The sequence below is a fragment of the Chinchilla lanigera genome, unplaced genomic scaffold (assembly GCF_000276665.1).
Source record: "Chinchilla lanigera isolate Chin_1 unplaced genomic scaffold, ChiLan1.0 scaffold00005, whole genome shotgun sequence".
Taxonomy (NCBI): Eukaryota; Metazoa; Chordata; class Mammalia; order Rodentia; family Chinchillidae; genus Chinchilla; species Chinchilla lanigera.
The window spans coordinates 255,018-278,126 of NW_004955406.1; the positions used below are offsets into that span (position 1 = coordinate 255,018).

General features: G+C 40.6%; 1 protein-coding gene across 1 annotated transcript in view; it reads right to left on the minus strand.

Moving 5' to 3' along the window:
* Positions 1–5,429: 5,429 nt before the first annotated feature.
* Positions 5,430–23,109, minus strand: part of Rrp15 (ribosomal RNA processing 15 homolog) — a 35,396-nt gene continuing 17,716 nt past the window's right edge. Inside the window, exon 5 of the mRNA XM_005374704.2 lies at positions 5,430–8,556. Within this exon, the coding sequence (XP_005374761.1) occupies positions 8,422–8,556 (135 nt within the window). The 3' untranslated portion in view covers positions 5,430–8,421. The remainder of the gene's footprint in view (positions 8,557–23,109) is intronic.

The following is a 23,109-nucleotide window of genomic DNA, read 5'->3' on the forward strand; positions in this document are numbered from 1 at the left end:
CTTTACCACCACATAAAAATGACTGAGTGCTGGGTATTAGCAAGTTTTTGGAATGTTTCTTGAAGAGGTCTTCATCTCGTATTTTTAGTTAGTTAAGGTCATTAAAGAGGAGACCGTTACAACGTCAGTCTGGTTATGCGACCAGTTGTGACAAAGGTAATGTCACAGTTACAGTGACTGTTAGAAACAAGCCACTCACTCTCATTTGTGATGAAAAGAAATTCAGGCTCTCAGTCAGTGACAGCCTAAATCATGCCACCTAGAGGAATCTTAGAGTGTTAGTCAAGAAAACCAACAGGCTCCATTTACTGATATGTACTGTTTTTCCATCCTATCAATCATTATCACTTGTCTGCGGTCAAGTCTTCCTTAAAAAACTGTGCTATATTTAATAATTCCACATCAAGACTATTTTCCTTTGACCTATTGTTTGTACACATAAAATATAAACAATTTCACATAAATATTTTAAAGTATAAAGTGTGCATTTTTAGAAAACATCCTAGATCAATAGCAACAAAACATGCTAAACTAGTGTTACCTGTTATCTCCTAGATGACAACACTCTAAGATGAACTTTATAAAGCATAATTTGAATATCTATATGCCATTTAACACTTTTATGAGCCACCTGATGTAATGAATACTGATTACATGGGCAATATCTTATAAAGAATAGCAGCAATATACAATATATTTCCTGTCGATAAAACTACTGGCCATCACTCCAGTAGGACCAGTGGTTACATCTCTGTAGCATACAGATAATTAACGTGTAAAGATTTCATGCTCAGGCAGAAGTTAGGATGAATTCTCCAACCGCATATTGCATAATAATCTGACAGCAGCGATTGAAATGAGCCCTGGGGTGATTTGCTAACTCGCAACAGTCACTGCCTAAAAAGTGTCGCCTTTCGTTATTATGTCATCTACTTCTATTTTCCACTGGGCTTAGGGTCATTTCATACTTAAGAGACCAAAAAACTTGAATGAGCTCATTTATTTTTCTTGAGCAGAGTTTTATTTTCTAGAATCCCACTTGCCCTTAGACAGTGGCACCATGTAAAATGTGAGGAGTCACTGTTGTGGACAGCAGGTCTGTGCCTCAAGTCTAGATATGATTGCACTCACTTCCTGTGACCTTCAGCAAGTTATTTAACATACTGTTTTTTCCTCTGTACAAGAAGAATGGCAGTATTAACCACTCTTCTGGTTATGGGTCAGATCGCATGACTCCATACACTAAAAAACCCTCACAGAGTCGTGTCCTGCACCAATGCTGTGTAAATATTTGCTGTTATTATTACTTGTTCTTTTAGTTGAATGACTGATGGACTATGCAAAGTACTATGTTGGAAACAAAATGACAATATTTGAAAAATACAGCAGTCCTTTATCTGTAGGGGACATGTTTCAAGACACCCCTGTAGATGCCTGATACTATGGATTGGGCCAGGCCCTATATATACTTTAGTTTTCCATGCAGACCTACGAATGTAAGCAGTGCAATACCAGAACAGCTGCAGATGGGGAGGTGGTCTGCACAGTGCAGGCGCAGCAGCGAAGGGATGACTTGTGTCCTAACCAGGACAGGGTGTGCAGAACGAATCGCCAAGTGAAAATGGATGATTATTTCTAAAACTTTCCTTGTAACATTTTTATGCCGTGGTTGACATGGGTAAGTGAAACTGCAGAAGGTGAGCCCACAGATCACAAGAGACTACATTAAGTCAGCGGTTCCCACTTTAATAACTTTTTATTAATTAAGAAGCAAGGAGAAATAGGTGATCATGAGAGGTGAGTCGCTTCTTTAATGTTCCATGTTCACTGCAGGGTAGTCAGGAAAATTTAAACAATGCCATACGGTTCTAGCAAATGATCTTCCCATACAGTCATCGAATGCATCTCTCTCCTAAATCCTGAAAGTGCTCTATTAAACATTTAGAGCTTGGGGTCCAGAACAGAGAAAGGAGGCCAAAAACATGCCACGGTTATTTTATTTATCATGAATCCTGTCTTTTCAAACTATTAAATACTATATTCTTTAAAAACAATGTATTACATTCTTAAATTCATCTGATGTATTCTGGTATGTAAAATTCTGCATGATGTTTACATTTTCAGGTAACGTTTTGTGGACACATGTTTTTATCCATCTTCACAGGGATCGTTTTTCTCTTGAGGCCCTACCACACATCAGCCATTCTGAGACCTCCTGTAGAAACCCTATGTTGTAATACCTAGTTCATAAGCTGGCTTCAAAGTTTCAAAGATTTGTGGCAGGACATATAGCTAATAAAGCTGACTTCTTAACTCTGTTGATTCCAAAATTATGCTTGTATTTCATATAACAATGAACACACAAAATTTTCTCAACCTAAAATGCCCAATGTACGGATAATTTGTCACTGTTCAGGAGTGTATTTGAGAATCCCAGTAAAAACCAGGACAGGGCAGCTGGGTCTCGTGGAATCTAGATATTCCTCGCATTGCTTCCATGCGTGCAGATGGACAGACTCACACTGAATACTTAGGAATATGAGCTTTAAAATACAGTTGGGAGAACCCAGCGTTACGGTACAAAGACAAGCATCATTGTGTGGAGACAGCACTGATGCTTCGTCTGGTACTACTCAGTACAGTACTGACAAGCAAGCGCTGTGCTGGCTGCCTCTCTGATACTGCCAGAGTGACGGTGACCCGCTGTTCGTGTCCTTTTGTCCTTTCCATGGCAGGGGATGCATCTTTACCGAAGATTGAAGTCTGGTTCTACAAGTGCAGAGGCAACTGTCTAGTAGCCCCAGGGCGGATCAACAGCTGCAAGGCCACCCACACACACAACACAGCTCTCAGCTGTCTCTCCGCTCTGCGCCCCAATGGTCTTGACCCCACACAAATGTGGTGTTCTCGCTTTGATGTTTATGAAGAGACTGCATTCAAAATGCAGGATAATGATTCGAGGGTTACAGAAACTGTTATTTATACAAATGTGGTTAGCACCTCATCATTTTAAACTGGCTGCGCTAATAACACTCATTGTGTGCTTTGTTTTCTATTTGTTCCCTCCAAATCTCCAACCTATCTTTGCTCTGGTATTATGTCCTGTGTGCTGGACTAGAATCAAACTCTTAGACAACTACAGGGTCCTACATATAAAGGCACTTCCTCAGGAAACCTCCTACACACAGAGGGAGCCAACTCCAAGTCCAAACACGGGAATTCACCGCTTGGAAGGCTCTGGCGTTGGTGGCTGAGGCAGTGCTCAACACATTCTTTGGGTGCTTCACAAACCTGTTTTTTGGTTGTTGTTGTTTGGTCTTTTTGAGACAGGGTCTCACTATGCAGTTCAGGCTGGCCTTGAGCTCACTTTGTAGCCCAGGATGGCCTCCAACTCGCAGCAGTCCTCCTGCCTCAGCCTCCTCAGTGCTGGGATTACAGGCCTGCACCACCATGCCTGGCAAACCTGTGTTTTGGAGCAGAGAAAAGATCTAAAGTTCAGTGTACTATCTCTACAAACTTCAAATACTTATGCTGAGTTAAATGTCATTTGTTATTAAGAATGGCCTAACCCAGGACACACAGTTTAACTGCAAAGAAATTTCTTCTCCAAAGTATGTGGTAAAAAAAAAATGATTTAATCAATAAAATTATACCCATATATGTATATGCCTAATAAACTGTATCCACAAAATTTTATGGGTAAAGCTCAGGACATAGTTATGACTTCAAATTCACTGTTCTTTTATGCTTAGTAACTTTACTCTCTTCATAGTTGGGATAAACCCACTGAGCACAGGCAGCTTTTAAAATTCTAAACAATGAAGTGAAGCAACATTAAGGACTTGGCCCCTCCATATCCCCACCTGTGACACGCTAACAGGCACCACACTGGGCAGTGTGCGTGTACAGCTGTCTTTAGCAACAAGCTGCACTGGACGGCACTGAGCAGGATGGTAAGGGATTCTGCCCACACCACTGCGTACATCCCTGCTCACCTCCCTTCGTTAAAAACCGAAGAGCACTAAACAAAGCCAAGTGCGTGCTCTGGCTGCTGAGGGGGAGGGTGGGTTGAGTGATGTCGCTCATGGCATTCTCAGTGAAGTAAAATGAAATTTTACAAAATTCACCAGACTTCTAGATTAAGAGGCCTCCATCCAACTCCCTGAATTATGTTTAGCAAACTGGAACAAAATATTAATGTGGTTCTCTAAGCCGGTAAATAGTCTCTAAAGAATCTAGAATTATTTAAGTTCGGTTAGAATGTCTTCCATCTATAATTCTCATTAGATGCATTACCACTCAGCATTGTGTTAAGATACCAGACCCATTTCTAAACCGTTTACCACCCACTTCGAATAGTATTCTCCTTCTTACTCTGCTTTTAATCGAATGCAGAAAAGCCCGCCTGGTGAAACATCTCTCAGGCCTGCCTCTGCCGCGGCAGTCCGCGACACTCATCTACCCTGCTGGCCAAGACTCAGGCTCCTGTCTTCTTGGAGAAGGAGTGAGAGAGCTTTTCGTGGGCGCCGAGAAGTTCCCTTTCCTGCTTTCAGAATTTGTTCTCACTGCCAATTCACCTCAAAGAGTCTTTGTTCTTGTAACACCTGTGGGGCTGGACAGCCTCCTATACCCACCCGCGACACACACAGCGGGGACGAAGACCGGGGATGAGTGTGACAAAGAGCGGAGCGCATTGTCTGTAACTGGAAAACTAGGCAGCTAACAAGCAAGAGCCCAGTAAATTACAATATTCACAGCTCGAGACAAGAGTGCTTACTCTAGGGCCCTTAGAAATACCCCATCTACATTCCAGTATAGTAGCTTTATAGGATATCTTTTAGCAAAGTTCTAGTAGACAGCTGATTTATGTCAAGTTATCATTATTTAACTACACTGTGATACTATTCAAATCATAGACTGATTACTTAACTGCAGGAATTTAGTAAGAAGGAAGAGTTACAACTTTTTGCTCTTTATAGAAGAATAATGATCCCCTCTTTGTTATAAATATAATAAATAATTCTAGAGACTTCCTAGAATGCTTCTCAATCGATGCTATCTCAATGTTTCACTAAGTTTGGAGTCTACTAAGATACATAAAGCCATGGTACTCTGTAGCCATGAAAAGAGTCTGAAAAACTAAAAAATTCCTTTGTTTCACTTATGAAATATATATAATAAAAATCTATATTATAAAAGGCAAAGGGAACATGAGATGAGGGGAAGGAAGGAAAGAAAAAAGCATTTAAAAAGAGAATCAAAGAAAAAAATAAAAATAGAGCTTTTCACAATGGAAAGGGGACTAAGAGCTGGAGAGCACAGGGAGAAACGTGGGGGGGGAGAATGAACACGTGTTATGTACACGTACAAGCCCCCCACAATAAATATAACCACTGTGTACTGAAAACATACTACTAAAAATACATTAATGCATTTTTAAAAAATCTCTATTATAGATGTATGTAAAAATTATACACATAAAATATTAACCGATACAAATAAGCACACACAGCAATACAATCAGTCATAAAAATAACTGGACATAAGCATATACACATAAGGAGGAGAAGTTACCCAAAGGTACCACCTTATCTGACCTACCGTCTTTCCCACGGGAGTGTTTACACTCCCTGAAGGCTGCAATCTGGGCTTTTTCTCAGACCTTACAATTCTCTTAACTTTTGGGCGACAAGGTTTGTATTTTCTGTACCTTCATGTGCCTGCTCACATTCCAGGCTCACGCCTTCTCTGCCATCGTGTTTTACTAGGGCATCTTCTGGCACCTATAAACTGGAATCCACGGGCTCCGTAATAAGCACTGCACTCCTAGGGCCTGAAGACCAGCACAGGCAGGATTAGGTTGCGTGACGGCCAGTCACTATTACAGAAAACCACAGGTGTGAAACACACCGGCTAGAAGGCATCAGGAGGTTTCCCAGAACTGAAACATGTCTTTCTTCACCCATCTGTTTTAAAAGACAGAAAATAATCTGAAGAATTTGGACTTGCCCTCGAGTTAGCCTTCTAGAACTTCTTAATGAGGAATTTTACACTTCCAGTCCTGAATGTAAGTCCCGGAATGATTCCATCCAGAGTTTTAAAGGCGTATTTTGGAATCAGTTAGTAATTCTTCAGCAATGAAGAATTCCAGGTACCCTGAAAATATGGTCAATATTCCAATTCTACGTTGAAGTATTAAAAACTACCAGGATGACTCTAAGTTATTTTGAGTCTTAAACAGGTATTACCTATGAATTTCAAATCCTAAAGCTTTAAAACAATAAATAATGCTAAATTATGCTGGATACTGAGAACATTCATCCCAGCACCCAAATTCCTAGGCAAAAGAATAAGGAAATACAGTTATTTTGTTGAGGTTTTTTTCAATTTTTTTTTTTCTAAATGAAGCAGTTTCTTTACTACTACATTAATCTAAATAGTTACCGTAAATAATACCCTCATGTTATTTGTAGATAAGTGACTGGGGAGAGAAATGGGATGCAATTTCTCCTTACAGAATTGAAAAGCAATGCAGAGAAAGGAATAGACAGAGTTCTTTATCAGACTGATGTCAGAAGAACTTAAATGGTTCACATAATGTATTCAGGATAGAGCTAACAAAATAAACTATCTGACATATTCATTTAAAGATGCATACTTAAGTTTCTGAACTAGTACATTCATCCTTAGAGTCACAGAATTTTTTGCTTAAATATCTTATAGTCAAGATGAACAAATATTAACAGAGGGCATCTCAACTTTATGGCAAAAATTCATAGCCTTCTAACATAAATGACACTTTACCTTTTTCTGTAAGAGGGATCCAACTGGCAACACAATTTTATTTTGGAATAAAATCATTTCTGCAAGAAGAAAATCTGAAAATATTCTCCTCCTTACTTTCAATTTGAAAGCCTTTTTCAATTTTCCTAATTCAAATGAAGGACTATAAAATACAACTATGTGTTTCAAAACTATTTTTTAGTCAAGAAGTAGTTACTCATTTTTATCACTGCGCAAAATTTTGTAAAACTATGATTCAAGGGTAGCATGTGTTAACTTACACTGAAATACTTATCTATGTGAAGTTGTATTGGGATATTTAACATGGTAACACATTCCCGTACTACTAAGGAATATTTGTTCACATTTATTTATATTAAAATGGCAAAACGGTGGTTCTCTAATTTAATAAGACACTAACATTCAAGAGTGAAGATAAATAGAAAAATGCATTTCAAGGTTTGCTGTTTTAGCCACTCAATACACCATCCTTTATGATAATAAACACCAGGCCATAGGCTAATTTAACGTTAGTCATATAATACCTGTGACACTCAGATGGGCTGGAAACATAAGCACGTCTGCTCCGGCGCGTCGTCTCTGGGGGAGGCGCGCGCTTCAGTGTGCAGCAGATGCAAGTGCCACAACTGGGTGCTGGGACGAGGAGGGGGGCCGGGATGGAGCCTTCCCAGTAAGGAGCAGATCACACTCACAGAACAATTTCTGTATAAACTTCACATCTTGGGCAGAATTTCCCAGATACTTCGGGATGATCCTAAATAGCCTCAGTTCTCTTCTCTTTTTGTTTAACAACCAAATACTAAAAGGACATCCAATTTAATAACTTCTAAGGCAGCAATACGAAAGCAAGTCTCAAACTGGATGCAATATTTGAGGCAGATGAGATGAGAACTCTGACGCAAGTTAGGCGCAGGACCTGATGCAGACTACCTGTTTTCCGGCTCCATCATTTTCCTGGCTGCACTGCCCAAAAAGCGAATTTAAGCAAAGTCCATTAGTTCAGGGAAAAAGAGTCTAAAATTCTCATTCTTCCATGCAAAAATAACCTCATACTTAAAATAAATCATCACTTATTATATTGCTTCGTACAGTATAAAAAAGGAAGGAACACCCTAAAACAGGTTTACCAGTAAATCAAAAATTAAAATCAACACCCAAATCAGAAATACTATAATTGAAAACTTTACTATATAGGTTTTCTTAACATTCTACTACACCAAAAAAACAAGATGATACCAATTATTTCAACAACTACAGACAAATACATCTCTGAGCTGGAAGGCAGAAACATACTAACTTGAAAGAGTTCATTTTAATTATGATCGGTACCGCATTTCTTGAAACATCAGTGATAATAACACCACACCGGTATCGATGAGCAGGCTATGTCAACGTGCCATGACCCCAGCAAAGTGAAAGCCTTGCCGGTCAGGCAGCAACGCCTCTTTTTACAAATGTCTGGAGGAAAAACAAATATACAGGGCTGAAAATACCTTCATTTGAGAAAGTTTACAAGAAAAGGGGACACCACAGCCGGCGAATTTCTGGCTCACAGATCCTCACCATTCCCCCACCTCAGAGGACAAAGCACACGTGTCTACCACAGCGCTCTCTGCCTCAGTCACCCGCAGGCCCTGCTATGCTGTCGTCGGCGCTGTCGCTGTCCCGGTCCCAGTCCTTCATGGAGGCCCCCATCATGAAATCGTCCCGCAGAATGCTCCAACCTGGGCCCTCTGCTGATTTCACTTCAGCCTGAGGAGAGCGACAGAATCAACAAACACATTCAGAAATCCATTTAACCACGAGAAATAAAAAGGTCCAAGTGCAAAACAAGCTTTTCTTTTTTTTTTTTTTTTTTGTGATTTTTCTCCGGTACCGGGAACCGAACTCACGACCTTGCGCTTGCCAGGCAGGCGCTTTTGCCGCTGAGCTAAATCCCCAGCCCCCAAAACAAGCTTTTCAACACTTAGTTTTAAGAGACAGGTAAAACCAACACAACTTCTAAACTCACTGGATTTTTACCCTACGATATGTACAAATATATAATAAAGGATTATACAGTAATAAAATATTTTACCTACCTCATAAAACTCATGCATCCCAAAATAAGGAGGGAGGTACAGTAAAATCTATCAATTCTTTAAGTCTTTTGGCAACTAAAACAAACTTAAGGTATTATTTAAACTTCAGTGATAATTTATTAGGAGGTTCTTGGCAAACTATTTCAATATAGACAGAAATTTAACAAATACTTTTAACCCAAAATAAAGGAGAAAAGGAAATCAACCCTGGTACTGTACTAGGCTTTTATACCTCCCGTCTAGTTTAATTAACAATTTATAAAAGATCTGAACCAAACCTTCCTTAAAGCATATTATATCACCGATCCAATCACATAATGCGAGACTAGTAACACGCTAAGATTATAAATAAGTGAAGCAGAAAATAACATAACAGGTAGTCATTTTATATCTACCATGTAGTCACAAGATTGACAAAGGACACCTAAGACAGCCTACGAAAGACAGGCTTCCATTCTATGATGCAACAGTGCCACCTTGTGGTAGTACGAAATGAAATACACGCAGAACTAAGTTGTAAGACTTCATTCCACAAATATTGACTGAGAACTGTGCACCTAATACTGTGCTTAGTGTCAGAAATACACTGACAAGCAGGACAACGCCCTTGCCTCCACAGAGCTAACAGTGTATGCATATCTACTTATTCCCTTTACAGAAATATACAATTTTGGAAAGTTTTAGATAGGAAAGAATGTAAGTACCCTTAACACTTGGCTTGAAAACAATTATCTTTACTGACACCGTTATTAGCCATGTAGAAAACAACTTTTAAAAAGTGCATTGAAGATATTTGCTAGGTTGCAAGAGTCTGCTTACACAACTGAAGTTTTCCTTTATTTAAAAATGCTACAGCCCTAAAACACTCATTACATTAACAATTTTTTTAAAAAAGGACACGATTACAACCAGAAGAAAAATATCCATTGACTCCCTCCTCCATGCCTCAGGTTGAAGATTCAAGCGAAGTTCGTGTCTAAATACAACCCAGAGACTGGACTGCGCAGAAACTTGAGAGATTTCCACATTGGTATGTCCGGTATCAGCACACTTTCTACTCTGATTCAAGCAGCATAAAGAAACAAAAGCCATCTGCACTATTTGAAAAGATCAATTTCTAATGTTTCTCAAGCCAGGCCGCCGGGAGACAATGAAGGAGGAAAGTTGTTTAAAACTCTCCTGCCCGCGTGTGAGCTCCTCTCCATACTCTACCTCTCCAGGGTCAAACCCACCCTCCTGGAAACTGACACACCGCTTCTACTGGATTAAGCAGGGTAAGAGGCCTCTACTGGGTAAGAGGCCATTTTGTGGTTCAGGTTTTGTCAATCTCTTCACCTTGAATAAAATAGGTCTCCAATAAACAGATATCCACTCAGAAACTAGCAATAATAATACCTCCTGTCAAATTGACAACTGAAAGCGTTAGATTAAATTCTGAAAAGTGTACAGCCATAGCTGAGGTACTGACTAGCAAAGACTTGTCCTGCTTTGGCATCTTCGCTTCCACAGGAACACGTGCGATCTGGGGTTCGGGACCCTACAGCCCACGCGCTGTCAGCTACCAACCCCGGCCAGCCAGGTCGCACAGGCTGACCACGCCGCTTGTAGGGTTTCCAGCGCGTGAGGCCTGCACCCAGAGACTCCCTGGGGAAGGGAAGGAGAACACAGACCAAACTTCAAATGTGCAGCTCAGGAATAACGAACTACAGACCAAAGGAAGGAATCGGTTACAATGGTGAAACCAACAACCCCTCCACGCTGTCTCAAAAGACAGTTACTGCAACCATCTACTTTAGGCCTTGAGAATAACAGAATAAATTCAAAGTTTCTCTCAATTATCCAGTTTGAAAAGTTAGGACTCAGTAGGGCTTTAGAGTGGGATTTTGGTGGTGTTCTTCTTGTTTTAGTTCTTAAGGTAATCAATACTGTCTATGACCACTGATCCTTAAAATGGCACCCCCAGGCTAAAAGTATCACTTAGAAACTTGTTAGAAATTAGAAATTCAAAGTCCATTCCAGACCTGCTGAATCAAAACCTCCAGGGGGCAGGGTGCAAGGGATGCTTTTACAAGCTATCTGGTGACTGTAATGCATGCTACAGACCAAGAAACACCCGTCTATAAAAGGAGAAGGATTTCTTAGCAATAGCATGTGTTCACTGCTCTAAGACGAAGAGCACTTCATGGCCCAGAGGGAAGTATTTTAGAAAATCCAATTCGATTTTGGAAATCCCGTGCTAGGCTCAGCTCTGTATGCCTTCAGTGTGACCATGGCTCAATCAACAAACAACGTGGACAAAAAGTAGACAACAGAAAATTTAGCACAAACAAGTGTGGGTTAACATTAAAAACATTCTACAACATCTGTCAACATGAAGGCTCGAGAAAGCATCTTTGTTTCAAAGGCAAATGAACAATCCTGTAATTTTTAATCTGCACAACTGCTGAAGAAATGTGTAGTGAAAAGAGGGCAGAGGGCCCCTGTTGATGTGGGAACTTGAACCTAAACTGCAGTTCTCGATAGAAGCACAAGAAAGGAACTGCTTGTTTTAAAGGTCCACCCTGCAAGGACAAAATAAGAAGAGACCACAGCAACGCCAGGCCAGAAGGAGGCAGGTAGAGCTCTGGTGTGGCTAAGTGTCAGAGGCTGCCCAGCAGGGGCAAGGCCTTGGGCTCCATTCCCACAATGCTGGGGCTCAAGCAGCAGAAGTGGATGAGCTGAAAGAAACTGGGTCAGCGCAGGAAAACTGAGTCCTAAGCCTGTGACCGTGAAGCTGGCAACCAGGCCTACTGACCTTGCGCAGCGTGCAGAAGGAAGGCGCACAGGCAGCACCAGGCACCTCTGGAGTGAGACTGCAGAGCAGGAACCACGGTAAGAAGTGAGGGAAAGCCACAGTCTTGACCCTGCACAGCCCAAGGCCTGCCCTCTGGAAAGGTCCTGGGCGGCCGACAAGGCACGAGGCAAGAGCAAAATCAGGAAAGGTTAGATATATGCCCCAAACAAGGCTGCTCTCTTCTGACACTGGGCTCCTGACGTGTGGCACACAGACCCTTTCCTTCCAGGTAGACAACTCTATAGAAAACCTGATCAATCACTAATAAACCCCCACCCGGAGAATCCTGCAGTGAAGCTTACGATGGGTAACAGCCACAGGTTCAAAGCTGGTAATCACAGTTTTAGGACCACTGGTTCTGATCATGAGCAAACTCCTAAGGGTTGGCTGAAAGAAGGTAGTGAACAACGAAAACAGGACAGCAACTTGCAGGAAAAAGAAATGATTCAAAGAAAAAAAAAATCAAAGGGAAAATGATTAATATTCTCAGCGATTTAGGAGAATATAATGCATCCACAAAAGGATAGTTCCTACTTTAAAAGAAACATTAAGTAACACAAATTCTGAAATTCAAAGCATGGCAGCAGTAATTAAAAACCTGACACAAAGGGGATTAAATCAGACCTGTGTAAAAAGGAAAGAGACTGCTACGGTTTAGATCTAAAATGCCCCATGTGTTCAGGGGCAGGGCTTTCGGTCAGTGAGTGAGTGGATCAAGGAGACAACCACATCAGTGGATAAGCCCGTTAATCCACCTCGGTGAGGTGGACCACCGAGGCTGTTCCTGTGCTGAGTGGACCTCCCTTTCCTGTTCTCTTGCTTTCTGGCTGCTATGACCAAGCAGCTTTCCTCCACCACGACCTTCCAGCAGACCACAGACTGCACCCTCTGAAACCGTGAGCCAAAATACACTTCTCTAAGTTGTGGGTGTCCGTCATTTTGTCATGGGACAGTGGCTAATGTGGAGACGAAACACAGACGAGGAAGGTAACTGCAGAACCAGTTCAGAAGGTTGAATATACAAATGATAGGAGTTCTACAAAAGAGCAAAAATGGATGGGAGGAAATTAATGAAGGAATGAATCAAGAAAATTTCTCAAAATGAAGGAGAATCCATTTCCAGGTTACAAAAGATCCAACTGAGTGCCCAAGCCACACAATAAAAACAAAGTCAGTCAAGGACATCACTAGATTTTTCTGACAATGGGAACTAAAAGAATGAGCCATGAGCTTCCTGGAAGCAAACAAGCAAGTCATATACATACAGACGATCGAGAATCAGAGTACAGTCAGATTTTCCAATAGCAACCACAAGATGAAACCAAGAAGCGAATACTTTCAAAGAAAATACTTTCCAATTTAAAGCTCAAGAACTCAGAACATTATTTTTCAAGTATACGGAGAAAACAAGACTTTTTCAGACACAGGAGACTCCCCAGGAGTTTATGTCCCACGCAGCCTTCCCAGAAAAGCTACTGAGGGTGTTGGCCACAAAAAAAATTGGAGCAAGTCAAAAAGAAAAAGGTATGGGATTGAAAAAACAGGAGATGAAACACAGGAAAGAGAAGAGAATCTCCAGGATCAGAGCAAAGAGGCACCCTGCAGCAGTGTCCGCCTTCACACTGCATCCAACTGGACAAACCCCTGGGGCACGTGCTGCACCAACAGTGGGGAACTCAGAGCAAAAAGGCAGGCACAAAAGCCAGGGAACAGGACAATCAATCGGGGAAAGTACAAAGATCACAGGTAATTTAAATGCCCAAAAGAAGCTCCGGCATAACCTAAGACCTAAGACGGCAATCAATGCAGACAAAGGAGAAAGGCACTTCGACGAAATAACACCTCAGAGAAAATAATTTTATTATGTGTATTATCAAAGGCAATTTGATTTTGAAAAACTAAATATACTATGGAAGTTAAATGTGAAAATCAAGCAATCATTACCTTTTGAAAAAACATAAAATGGAAACATACCAGTAGAATATTACAACATTGTACTATAAGTAATACTCAGGTATAATAAATGCTGAATAGTGATTTTAAAATAATTGTAAAATATTGAGAGGACAGGAGAGAGAAAACGGACTGTGTACAAGAATGAAATCTTTCCCTACCACAGTAAAAAGCGAAGAAATAAGTTAAATTGGTGGCTCCTAAATTATGGCCACATATGTATTAGTCAAGAAGAAAAAAAAGAGTCCTGGCCCAGCTAACAATTATCATCCTCATCTAAAATAAGAACACTAAGACTCAGGAAAGTCCAACGGTCAATACTCACTACCCAGGTTCCTGTGAGCTCATCAACACTCAAACCCAGGCTCCTTTGACTTCAAAGCCCAAGTTCTTTTCACAATACTACACTGCTCTACATCCCAACGATAAGGCCACACAGAACGTACGTCCTAAATACACAGAAAACACCTTACTATGTTTAAGATAATTTCCATAGAAGTCCTGACTTTGGTAAATCATCATATGCTGGATTCACGAATTTTGATTTACTTAACTTTTCCCACAAACATGATCTACTCTGAGTATACACTTGGAGCACCCACAGAGCAAAGGTAGATAAAGAACAGAACACCAAGAAATTCCAAATGTGCCACCTACCAGAAAAGCTTGCTCGGGGTGAGCTTTGAGTAGATTTCATTAAATGTTAAGGCATAATGAAAATGAAATGGTTTTGTTGTATTTATAACAAAGAAGTTATAACAATTCTGATATATTATTTTCATAACAGGAATTAAAACCAAGATAGTTCTGTATTTGAACCCACTAACACCAATGCTGCATATCAGAAATTCTGGGACTTGAAGGCTGGGACTCGAAGAAATAAAAAATTTCTTAGCCATAATACATAAATACAATGTATGACAAAGTTGGCAAAACTACACACAAGGCACAGATGTTTACTGCTGGTGGACAGAAGCTGGGTTACCATCTGCGTACAGACTACAATAATACAATGATCCACTTACAGAGCTTGCAGTGCTGCTGGAGGCACTGACTCCGTGAGCTGAGGAAACCCCTAAGACCACTCTTCCTCACCCTGATTAAAAAGCACAACCGATTAAGTGCAAGTAATGAAAACCACACGATGCAAGGAAACAAAATACCACGCCTGCCCCGCCTGGTTTGACACAAATATTTAACCAGGGTCCCAAAGAAGCAGTCTTTGTCAGTTTAGAAGATGAAGATAACCCTTAAAAACGTTAATCAGATTCCATTCCAAAGTTCAAACACACACTGGCAGCCACTGACAGAAACAGTGCAAAAGGACGTTCGGAATTATTCATTAGTCTAACACAAAATAATTACGATCTTAACCTCATTTCGTGCTGGGGGGGTGGGAATTAAAGGCAAACCCCAAAGAAGTGAGAAGCACAGTCACATCTGTATTTAGCGGTCAGCAACTGCTGGTCTCACTGCTTGCCCTAAGCAGAGTGTTCAGCTTTCATTTTAATTTAATTTGGACTAAATTTAAAAAAGGACTTGGTGCTGGCTATATTCATCCAAATATTTTTAGTAAGCTAGTCACAACGTGGTGTGGTTGAAATCAACAGAAGTGAGATACAGCCCTGATATGTAGAAGCTGAGTAACTCTCAATGGCTTTTAAGTGAGTGACATTCCCACAGGCCGCTGGTCCTGAGGGACAGAAACGCTCCCTCTGGAATGCACAAGAGTTTCCATGAAGAGCCGGCAAACGAAGACGGCACAAGAGACCTCACTGCAACACAAGTTCAGTTTTTCTCCGGTTCTCCAAGAGCTCTTAATAAGCAACTTCTAATTGTCTTGATCAAATTTTCCCTTACCCATCCTTCCATAAACTTATTTTAATCTGTTTCAGCTATTTGGCTAATGGTCCAGTCTAAAAAATTCACGTGGTCTTTGTTTCTTTAACTATGAAGTATACAGAAGTGTGGCTATTTTATACAACCCAAGCAAACTAGAAAACCATTCAGCAGAATATCACAGGGGGTATGGTGAAGATTAAGAAATTATGCCACTTTTAATTACAGTCCAAACATGTTGCTCTCTAAGAAACCTTAATTCTTTCCAAGAACTCCTCTACTACTCCTGAAAAACATGTTTTGTCGTTTCCTTTCTTTTATCCACTCATTATTTTTGTTTCCATTATATTTTCTGCCCTTGTTTTTAAACTCAGCATAAATATCTTCACTCAGAGTTTTCTGTCTGGCGGCTTCTCTTCCAACTTGCTATTCACGTGTCTAAGCATCAGAGAACTGAATTCTGGGAGACATTAATCCAACACTGATTTCCCTCTCTGTTTATATTTTCCTAAGAACTGTTAACATGTTAAAGTTAACTAAACTGCCTTAAAAGCCAATTGTAACATATCAAGGAGACTTTTGACACAAGTGCTCTATACATTTTCGTATTAAATTAGAAGTCTGAAGTATTTAGAATATATTCTGCCAGTTAATCTCTTAAAGCCCATCCCTGCTATTTTTATTATATAGTATGTAAATGAAAATCCAGATTTATAAACAAATTAATAGTGCTATAAATTCATCTGAAAAATAGATACCAATGTTTTCTTAATACCACAGATTTGTTAGAAAGTTTAAAGGAGAAAACATATATAAAAGTGCTTTTAGAACCATGAAGTGCTATATAAACAAAAGCAAGCTGTATAAAGAACATGCATATATGCTATCAATCTATCTGCTGAACTCAACAAAATATTTAAAAATAAATGAATCTCCTCCTCCCTCCAAAAAAAAAAAACAAAACTGATTTTAGGTTTAGGACGTAGAAAGCACAAAGCATGGGATGGGACATATTGTCCCAAACACAAGGACATTCTCAAAGAGAAACAATCATGCCAAAGAGAGCAGATGGGCCAGCTCACACACTCTCATAGCCACACTTGCCAATGTAAGCATCAAAAAGTGTAATGACCGCAATGATTTAATACTGTAAAATATTCAATGAGTACACCCTTAGTTCCACACAATTTTAGAAGGGGGACAAAAGGAGGAAAGCAAAGAACCCTCACTGGGCAGCACTGGAGTTGTGTTAAAACCAACTCCTTACACTGGAAAACAGTAATTAAAAAGGAAGGAAACATCAACTTACATCTTTAGGAACTTTAATCCATCCCTGGAAAACATCAGCTAATAAATTAGAAAGACAACAAAAACATTACCATTCTGAAATGTCCCAGTGACATAAGCCGGACAGTGGAATGGGTATTTGCTCATGGGGAATGCGCCTTCAATAAGGAAACGCTTATCATCACTTTAACCTACAGAAAAGCTAGCACCACTAATTTTGGACGTTCTGAGAATACGTCTCCTGATGCATCACAACAGTAAGCAAAGGGCCAAGTATCACACCTATTGTATTGTTAAGCACTAGATCCTAAATGTCCCCCCAAAACTTCAGAGTTGGGGGCTTGGAATTTAGTGCAGCAGTGTTGAGGGCTGGGGCTGGAGGGGGTGACTAGATCACGAGGGCTCTGTCTTTGGAAATGGATTCACGGCTTAAGGAATCTAGAGAGGGACTCTGTTACAAAAGTAATCGCTCCCCTACCTTCCTGGCCAGCATGAGGTGATCAGCTCTGCTCCACCCTAATGCTCTCCCTCCCCACGGGCCCAGAGCAATGGAGCCTGGTTACCATGGACTGAACCCTTTGAAATCATAAGTCAAAATAAGTATTTCCACTTTTCAGGTTTATTTTGTCTGGTATTTTATCACAGCAATGGAAAACTAACACACTTATAAAATAATTGTGCAATAAGCTTAGCCTAAATTTCACCAAGGCTTTATTCCTAATTTTTAGAATATAGAAACAAGCTAAAAGGCACCACGATGAAACACCTAGATAAAATTCAAACCCCAGATTCATTCTTCAAGACAAGTGGCTTATCACCTACAATATGTGAACCTTAACTAAATTCTGGTTCTCACTTAGTAAAATAATCTTTTGAATTATATGGCCATATCTTAATACACCTGTTTTCAAAAAGAAAATCTTAGGCATGTATCTATACATAAGTTTTCATACAAGAGCTAAAAAGAAGATTCTAAGCATAAGATACATTTGATTTCTAATAAATTTTAATTCCTTGATAAATGACTACAGAGGCAATTCTAACAAAATTTATAAAGAATTTTCTAAATTGGGTTCATGAGTTTCATATTTCAAAAATGCCTTATGAATATTTTATCTTATCAGTTTTAAGAAATTAAGATTTTAAAACGCAACAGTGTCAGTATGTACCTCCACTGGAGGGAATGAGGGAGCCAGCAGAATGAGGGAGCCAGTCAGATGTCAGCTGCCCCTTTACTCTTGGTGGGCCACGCTGTGGCTCATTAACTCAGGCCTTCGGCTCATCTGAGCGGAGGTGGAACGTCGTCTGCTCTGATGCTCCCTACTTCAAGTACCTCAGCCCTTCTTCAGCAGCAGGAGCTACAGGCTACAGCAAGGGCTCGGGAGTCACAAAGACGGCCCTGGAATCCAGATTCTGTTAAACACTGTCAGCGTGACTGATCCACTCTGACTCCGGGATTCTCACCTCTCCCATGGGAGCGTCGCTCCTTCTACACGGAGAACCGTATAAAACACCTTGGATGGCACCCGGCACAGAACAGACGCCACTGACCCCTCCCTGGCCACTCTCCCCACTGGCCTTACATGCTCAAACCTTAGGCACCGTGACTCACAGACCCCACTTGAGGACAGCTGCGATCTCCTAACGGTGCTCTGCACACTATTCCCAAAGGTGAGAATCTCCAAGCAGTGTGCTGCCATCCACGGAAGAACTGTACTTTCCAGGTGAGCATGATCTTGCAAGTAACAATAGTTCACCCATCGCCTAAAACGGCACACGACAAAGTGCACAAATCCTAGTCCCGCAAAATCTAGTTTTATGATCTTTAAGAACTATGCATTATTAAACCCACTATGTCTAAAATGACCAAAAACTTCCAAATTTAAATATAATTTTTGTTAAATTATTTTATCTATCTTCTGGATTTATCTAGTGATTCAGATAAGAAGAGAAAGAGTTCCCTTTAAAACTAATTTCCCGCTTTAGAATCCAGGTTCAGTTATTAGCTGTCAGGGAGGAAAAGGCACCGAGACCTCCACAAAGCAGCGGTGACGCACCGGCCCTTCTTTCCAAGCACCCTGGGTAGGAGCTCACTGACTCGCACGCAGTCCCAAGCGCAGGAGATTCTTACGCCTGCGGACAGCAGGTGCTCTGAAGCCAGCAGGCTGGTGCTGGGGCCTGGAGCCTCCGTCACGGAGCACCCGCACAAGCGCTCTCCTCTCCGCTGCCCATCCCTCAAAATGCCACCTTCTAGTAAGAAACAATCAAATATTCTTTTGATTTTTAAAACTGCACTACAGGTGTAAACGTGGTACAGGGGTCACTGCGCAGGACAATTTTGCTTTTAAAAAACCAAAACCTCACTCACGAAGCCACTTGAGCTGTTTCAAACAGCAAGAGCGTTTCCTGCTACAGCACCGATGGAAGTACGGCACGGCTTTCTCAACAGAGCAGGACCGGAAGACTACTTCACTCTGCCCAGGCCAGTGCTGCCTGTACCGTACGGCCAAACACACGTTGCTTCAATTACAACGCCACAAACTACCTCACGGGCAAAGCAGAGAGCACATTTTAATGGAAGTGAATACAATGAGAAACTGCCTTTCAACTCTTCTCATCCACAATAATGTGTACAATCCTGCTCGTTCTCATTTCAAACTTAAGAGTCTCCCTTTTGTCTAAACTGGAATCTATTTAGGCATTTTCAGTAAACAAACAGTAAGCTGAATTATTTACAAAGTTAGGATCCCACACATTCCAGTCGGAGCAGCTGAAAGGCCTCTCTTTCACATGCCTTCCACACCCCAACTCCACCTGAAAAGGAAGCCCTGCCTGGCACGGGACACCACAGACCTGTGGGAGAAGCCTTCCCACTGCCACGACTCCCCGCTTCCCTCTCCCTCTTTACTCAGCGGGGTCTAGGAATCACAGGGATATAGTTCCATTCAGACTGGGCTACCAGGTACCAGACAGGTTACAGGTACCAAAGAAGCCTGATGATTCAAAAGCAGTCCTTCGCACCACTGAATACCTAGCTAAGAACGAATTACGAGGCTTCCATTTAAGAGAGATATATAGAACACGGCACCCCAGCTTGTCCGTAAGGCTGACATTCAGGTGAAATGAATGTCTTAGGGACTCTGATTGACGTTTGCTGTGCTGCCATTGCTAAGGAAACTGCTCTCTTACAGACACCAGCCAGCAACTTCCCTTACTACAAAATCATTACCGTGGCTTCACAGCAACAGAACAAATCCTGACACTGATACATTGGGAATTTTAGATAAATGAACCCCTGCAGGAAGTCTGACTCCAAGAGCACAGGTAGCCCAGAGTCAAGGCTTTCCTAACAACTGCCTCTACATCCTCGCTTTACAACGCATCACACTTGCTTCTGTCCTGCCTTTATGGACAGAGAACTACATTTCACGAAATGTGAGAGGCATTTAGTTAGTTAGCTTTTAAAGAAAGGAGCTAAAGGCATAACTACAACTTTGACGTCAAAGGAAAAAATTTAGGTCTCTACATTAATGAAAACTTGATTTTTTAAAAAACTTGATTATTTTAACAACTGGAAAAACAAATCTCTCTGGAAAGTGCATGCTTTAAATGAGGGAGACATTATTCACTTAAGAGATAAAGCTTACCTTTTTATGAAAACATAAACAAACACAAGTGTTTGTTGAGCCCTCAAACAGTGCCCTAAATACCGTTTAACCTTTTTCTTTTTTTACCACTCAGGGCCAACATCCAGAGATCAATCCACGCACCCTGCCACATGCTCGTAAGTAGCTGGCTTGGTTCGTCATTTATTTGGTGCAAGGGAAAGATTAGGGAATTTCCACCAAATCCTTATAAGTGATCATGTATTTAAATCAAACTAGCAGATACTTAACAGTAGCTCTTTCTGTTCAATTTGTAGCTCACAAAAACATAAAACATAGAAAATATAAAATGAATGAAAGGTGTACAGTATATATGCCCTCAAAATAGACTCAAAGATCTTAGGTATGTGACTTTTAGAGAAACTAATCTCTGTAATTCTAGGTGCCACGTTTAAAAAACAAAAATCAAAACATGAGACAAAATAAACCTGCACACGCTTTCTCTTCCTCACTCTCACGAGACCACTGTAAGGGAAACATGCACATGTGCACGCACCTAAATACCTAAGGGCCACCAAGGAACGGAGACAATCACAAAGCTTGCTCTCAAAGAATTTCCAAATCCAGAAAAACACGGGTGTTCACATCCTCTTTACAAAATGGACATTTTCCTTTTCATAAGGCTGAAGTTTTAGGAAATCTTTACACATAAGTATTTTAGTAATTTACATCAAAGCACAGAAAAAGCTATTATCAAATATTTAAAGATTTAATGTTTTGTAATTTTTTGATCAATTTAAGACTATCAATAATTCTATTAAAGCAATAAGAAGCTACTATAAGATCAACATTTCTTCTTTTAAAGTAAAAGGGAGCTCTTCCAGTTAAACATCAGACATGCATTTATCTCCACTCTGTACAGACAAACTAATAAAGTTAAAGTAAGGGTATAAAAGTTCTAAGCAAACAAACAATATGGAAGTGAAAACAGTAGCACATACAGTGACAAACTTTGGGAGGATAAGAACTGGGGAGAAGAGTAGAAACGACCTGCAAGGAAAGAAAAAGCTGATGTCTAAGTAAGAAACCATGGACCTGCACCGAGAGAACAAGTAAAGAACTTTAAAAAATGCACCTCCAAAGAACTCAGTCAAAAAATGGGCAAATGAACCTTATAAACATTCTCAAAAGAAGCACAAATGGCCAAGACATACACGAAAAAATGTCCAACATCTCCAGCCACTAGGGAAATGCAAATCCAAACTACTTTAGGATTCCATCTCACCCTAGTCAGAGGCAAGAAGAATACAATAAAACTACACATAATGGTAAGGATGGGGGAAATAGAGCCCTCCTACACTTCTGGTGGGAATGTAAACTAGTACAACCACTGTGGAAATGAGCACAGAGATTCCTAAGAAAACTCAAAATACAAGTATGACCTGATCCAGCTATATCACAATTCTGTACCTTCCTGCAAGAATGGAATGCAGCAGACTCCAGTGATAAATACATAGCCACACTCACAGCGGCTCACTTCACAAAAGGTGTGATGTGCAAACAGCCAAGATTCCCAGCAACAGATGACTGGATAAAGGAAACATGGGACATATCAAATGGAATATTGTTTGGCCATAAAGAGGAAAGAAATCCCATCATCTTCAGGAAAATGAATGCAACCGGACACCATCACGTTACGTGAAATAAAGCCAGACTCAGAAAGTATTGCAGGTTTTCACCTCCATGAAAAACGTAACAAATAAATAAATGAATAAAACAAAGTACTGATGATCTTTAGAACTGGTCTTCTAGGACTGAAAATGATCAAGATGTGTTAAATGCAACACACCAATTTCCCCAAACAAACCTCACTCTTCTGTGTCACTAACATGGAGTAATTAAAACAAAAACAAAACAAAACAAAAAAACCTGACAATTCAGAGCAGAAGAAGAATTTGAAACATATCATATCCGTGAGATAAAAATACAACCCCAAGCAACAAAGAGTACAAAACAGTCATCAGAATTTAAACACATGAAATCAACATTTTTCAGTTCTACAGAAGGGTCAGAAATCAAGGAACTTTGCCAGAAAAGACAGTCATAGAAAACTGAAGAAAAGAAGCTCTGAAGGCCAAAGGACCAAGCCTCAAGATCCAACAACCATCTAATGTTAATGGGATCCCACCCACAGAAAACAGAACAGAAAGGCAGAAAAGAAATCGAACATTAACCCAACACCACTAGTGCCGAAGTGAGAAAGCTGAACTCACACTGGACAGTCCAGAAAATCTTCAGCCCAAGGAACAGCACAGGCCCCCGCAGGGCGTTTCTCTGCTAGATTCTAGAACAGGAATAAGGAGAAGATTCTGAAAGCTTCCAACGAGTAAAGACTTAGAAACCAGAGTAGGGGCAGACCTTCAGCGAGAGAAAAAGGGGCCGGGGAGGGACAGGAAAGTGGGACGATTCACTTCAAATTTCTAAGAAAAATTTATTTTCCAACACAGACATGTTCGATTAGTTCTATGGCTCCGATAACAAAATACCACAAAGTAGTCAGCTTAAAACAGCGTACCGAGTATTTACACTGAATGTTGACGTTTTAAACCAATTAAGGATTACAGTACATTACAGAACGTTTTACCTACAACATTAAAACAGACCCCACTGCAGCCCATGTCAAAAGGGCAGGAGAAGCAAGGCTGTC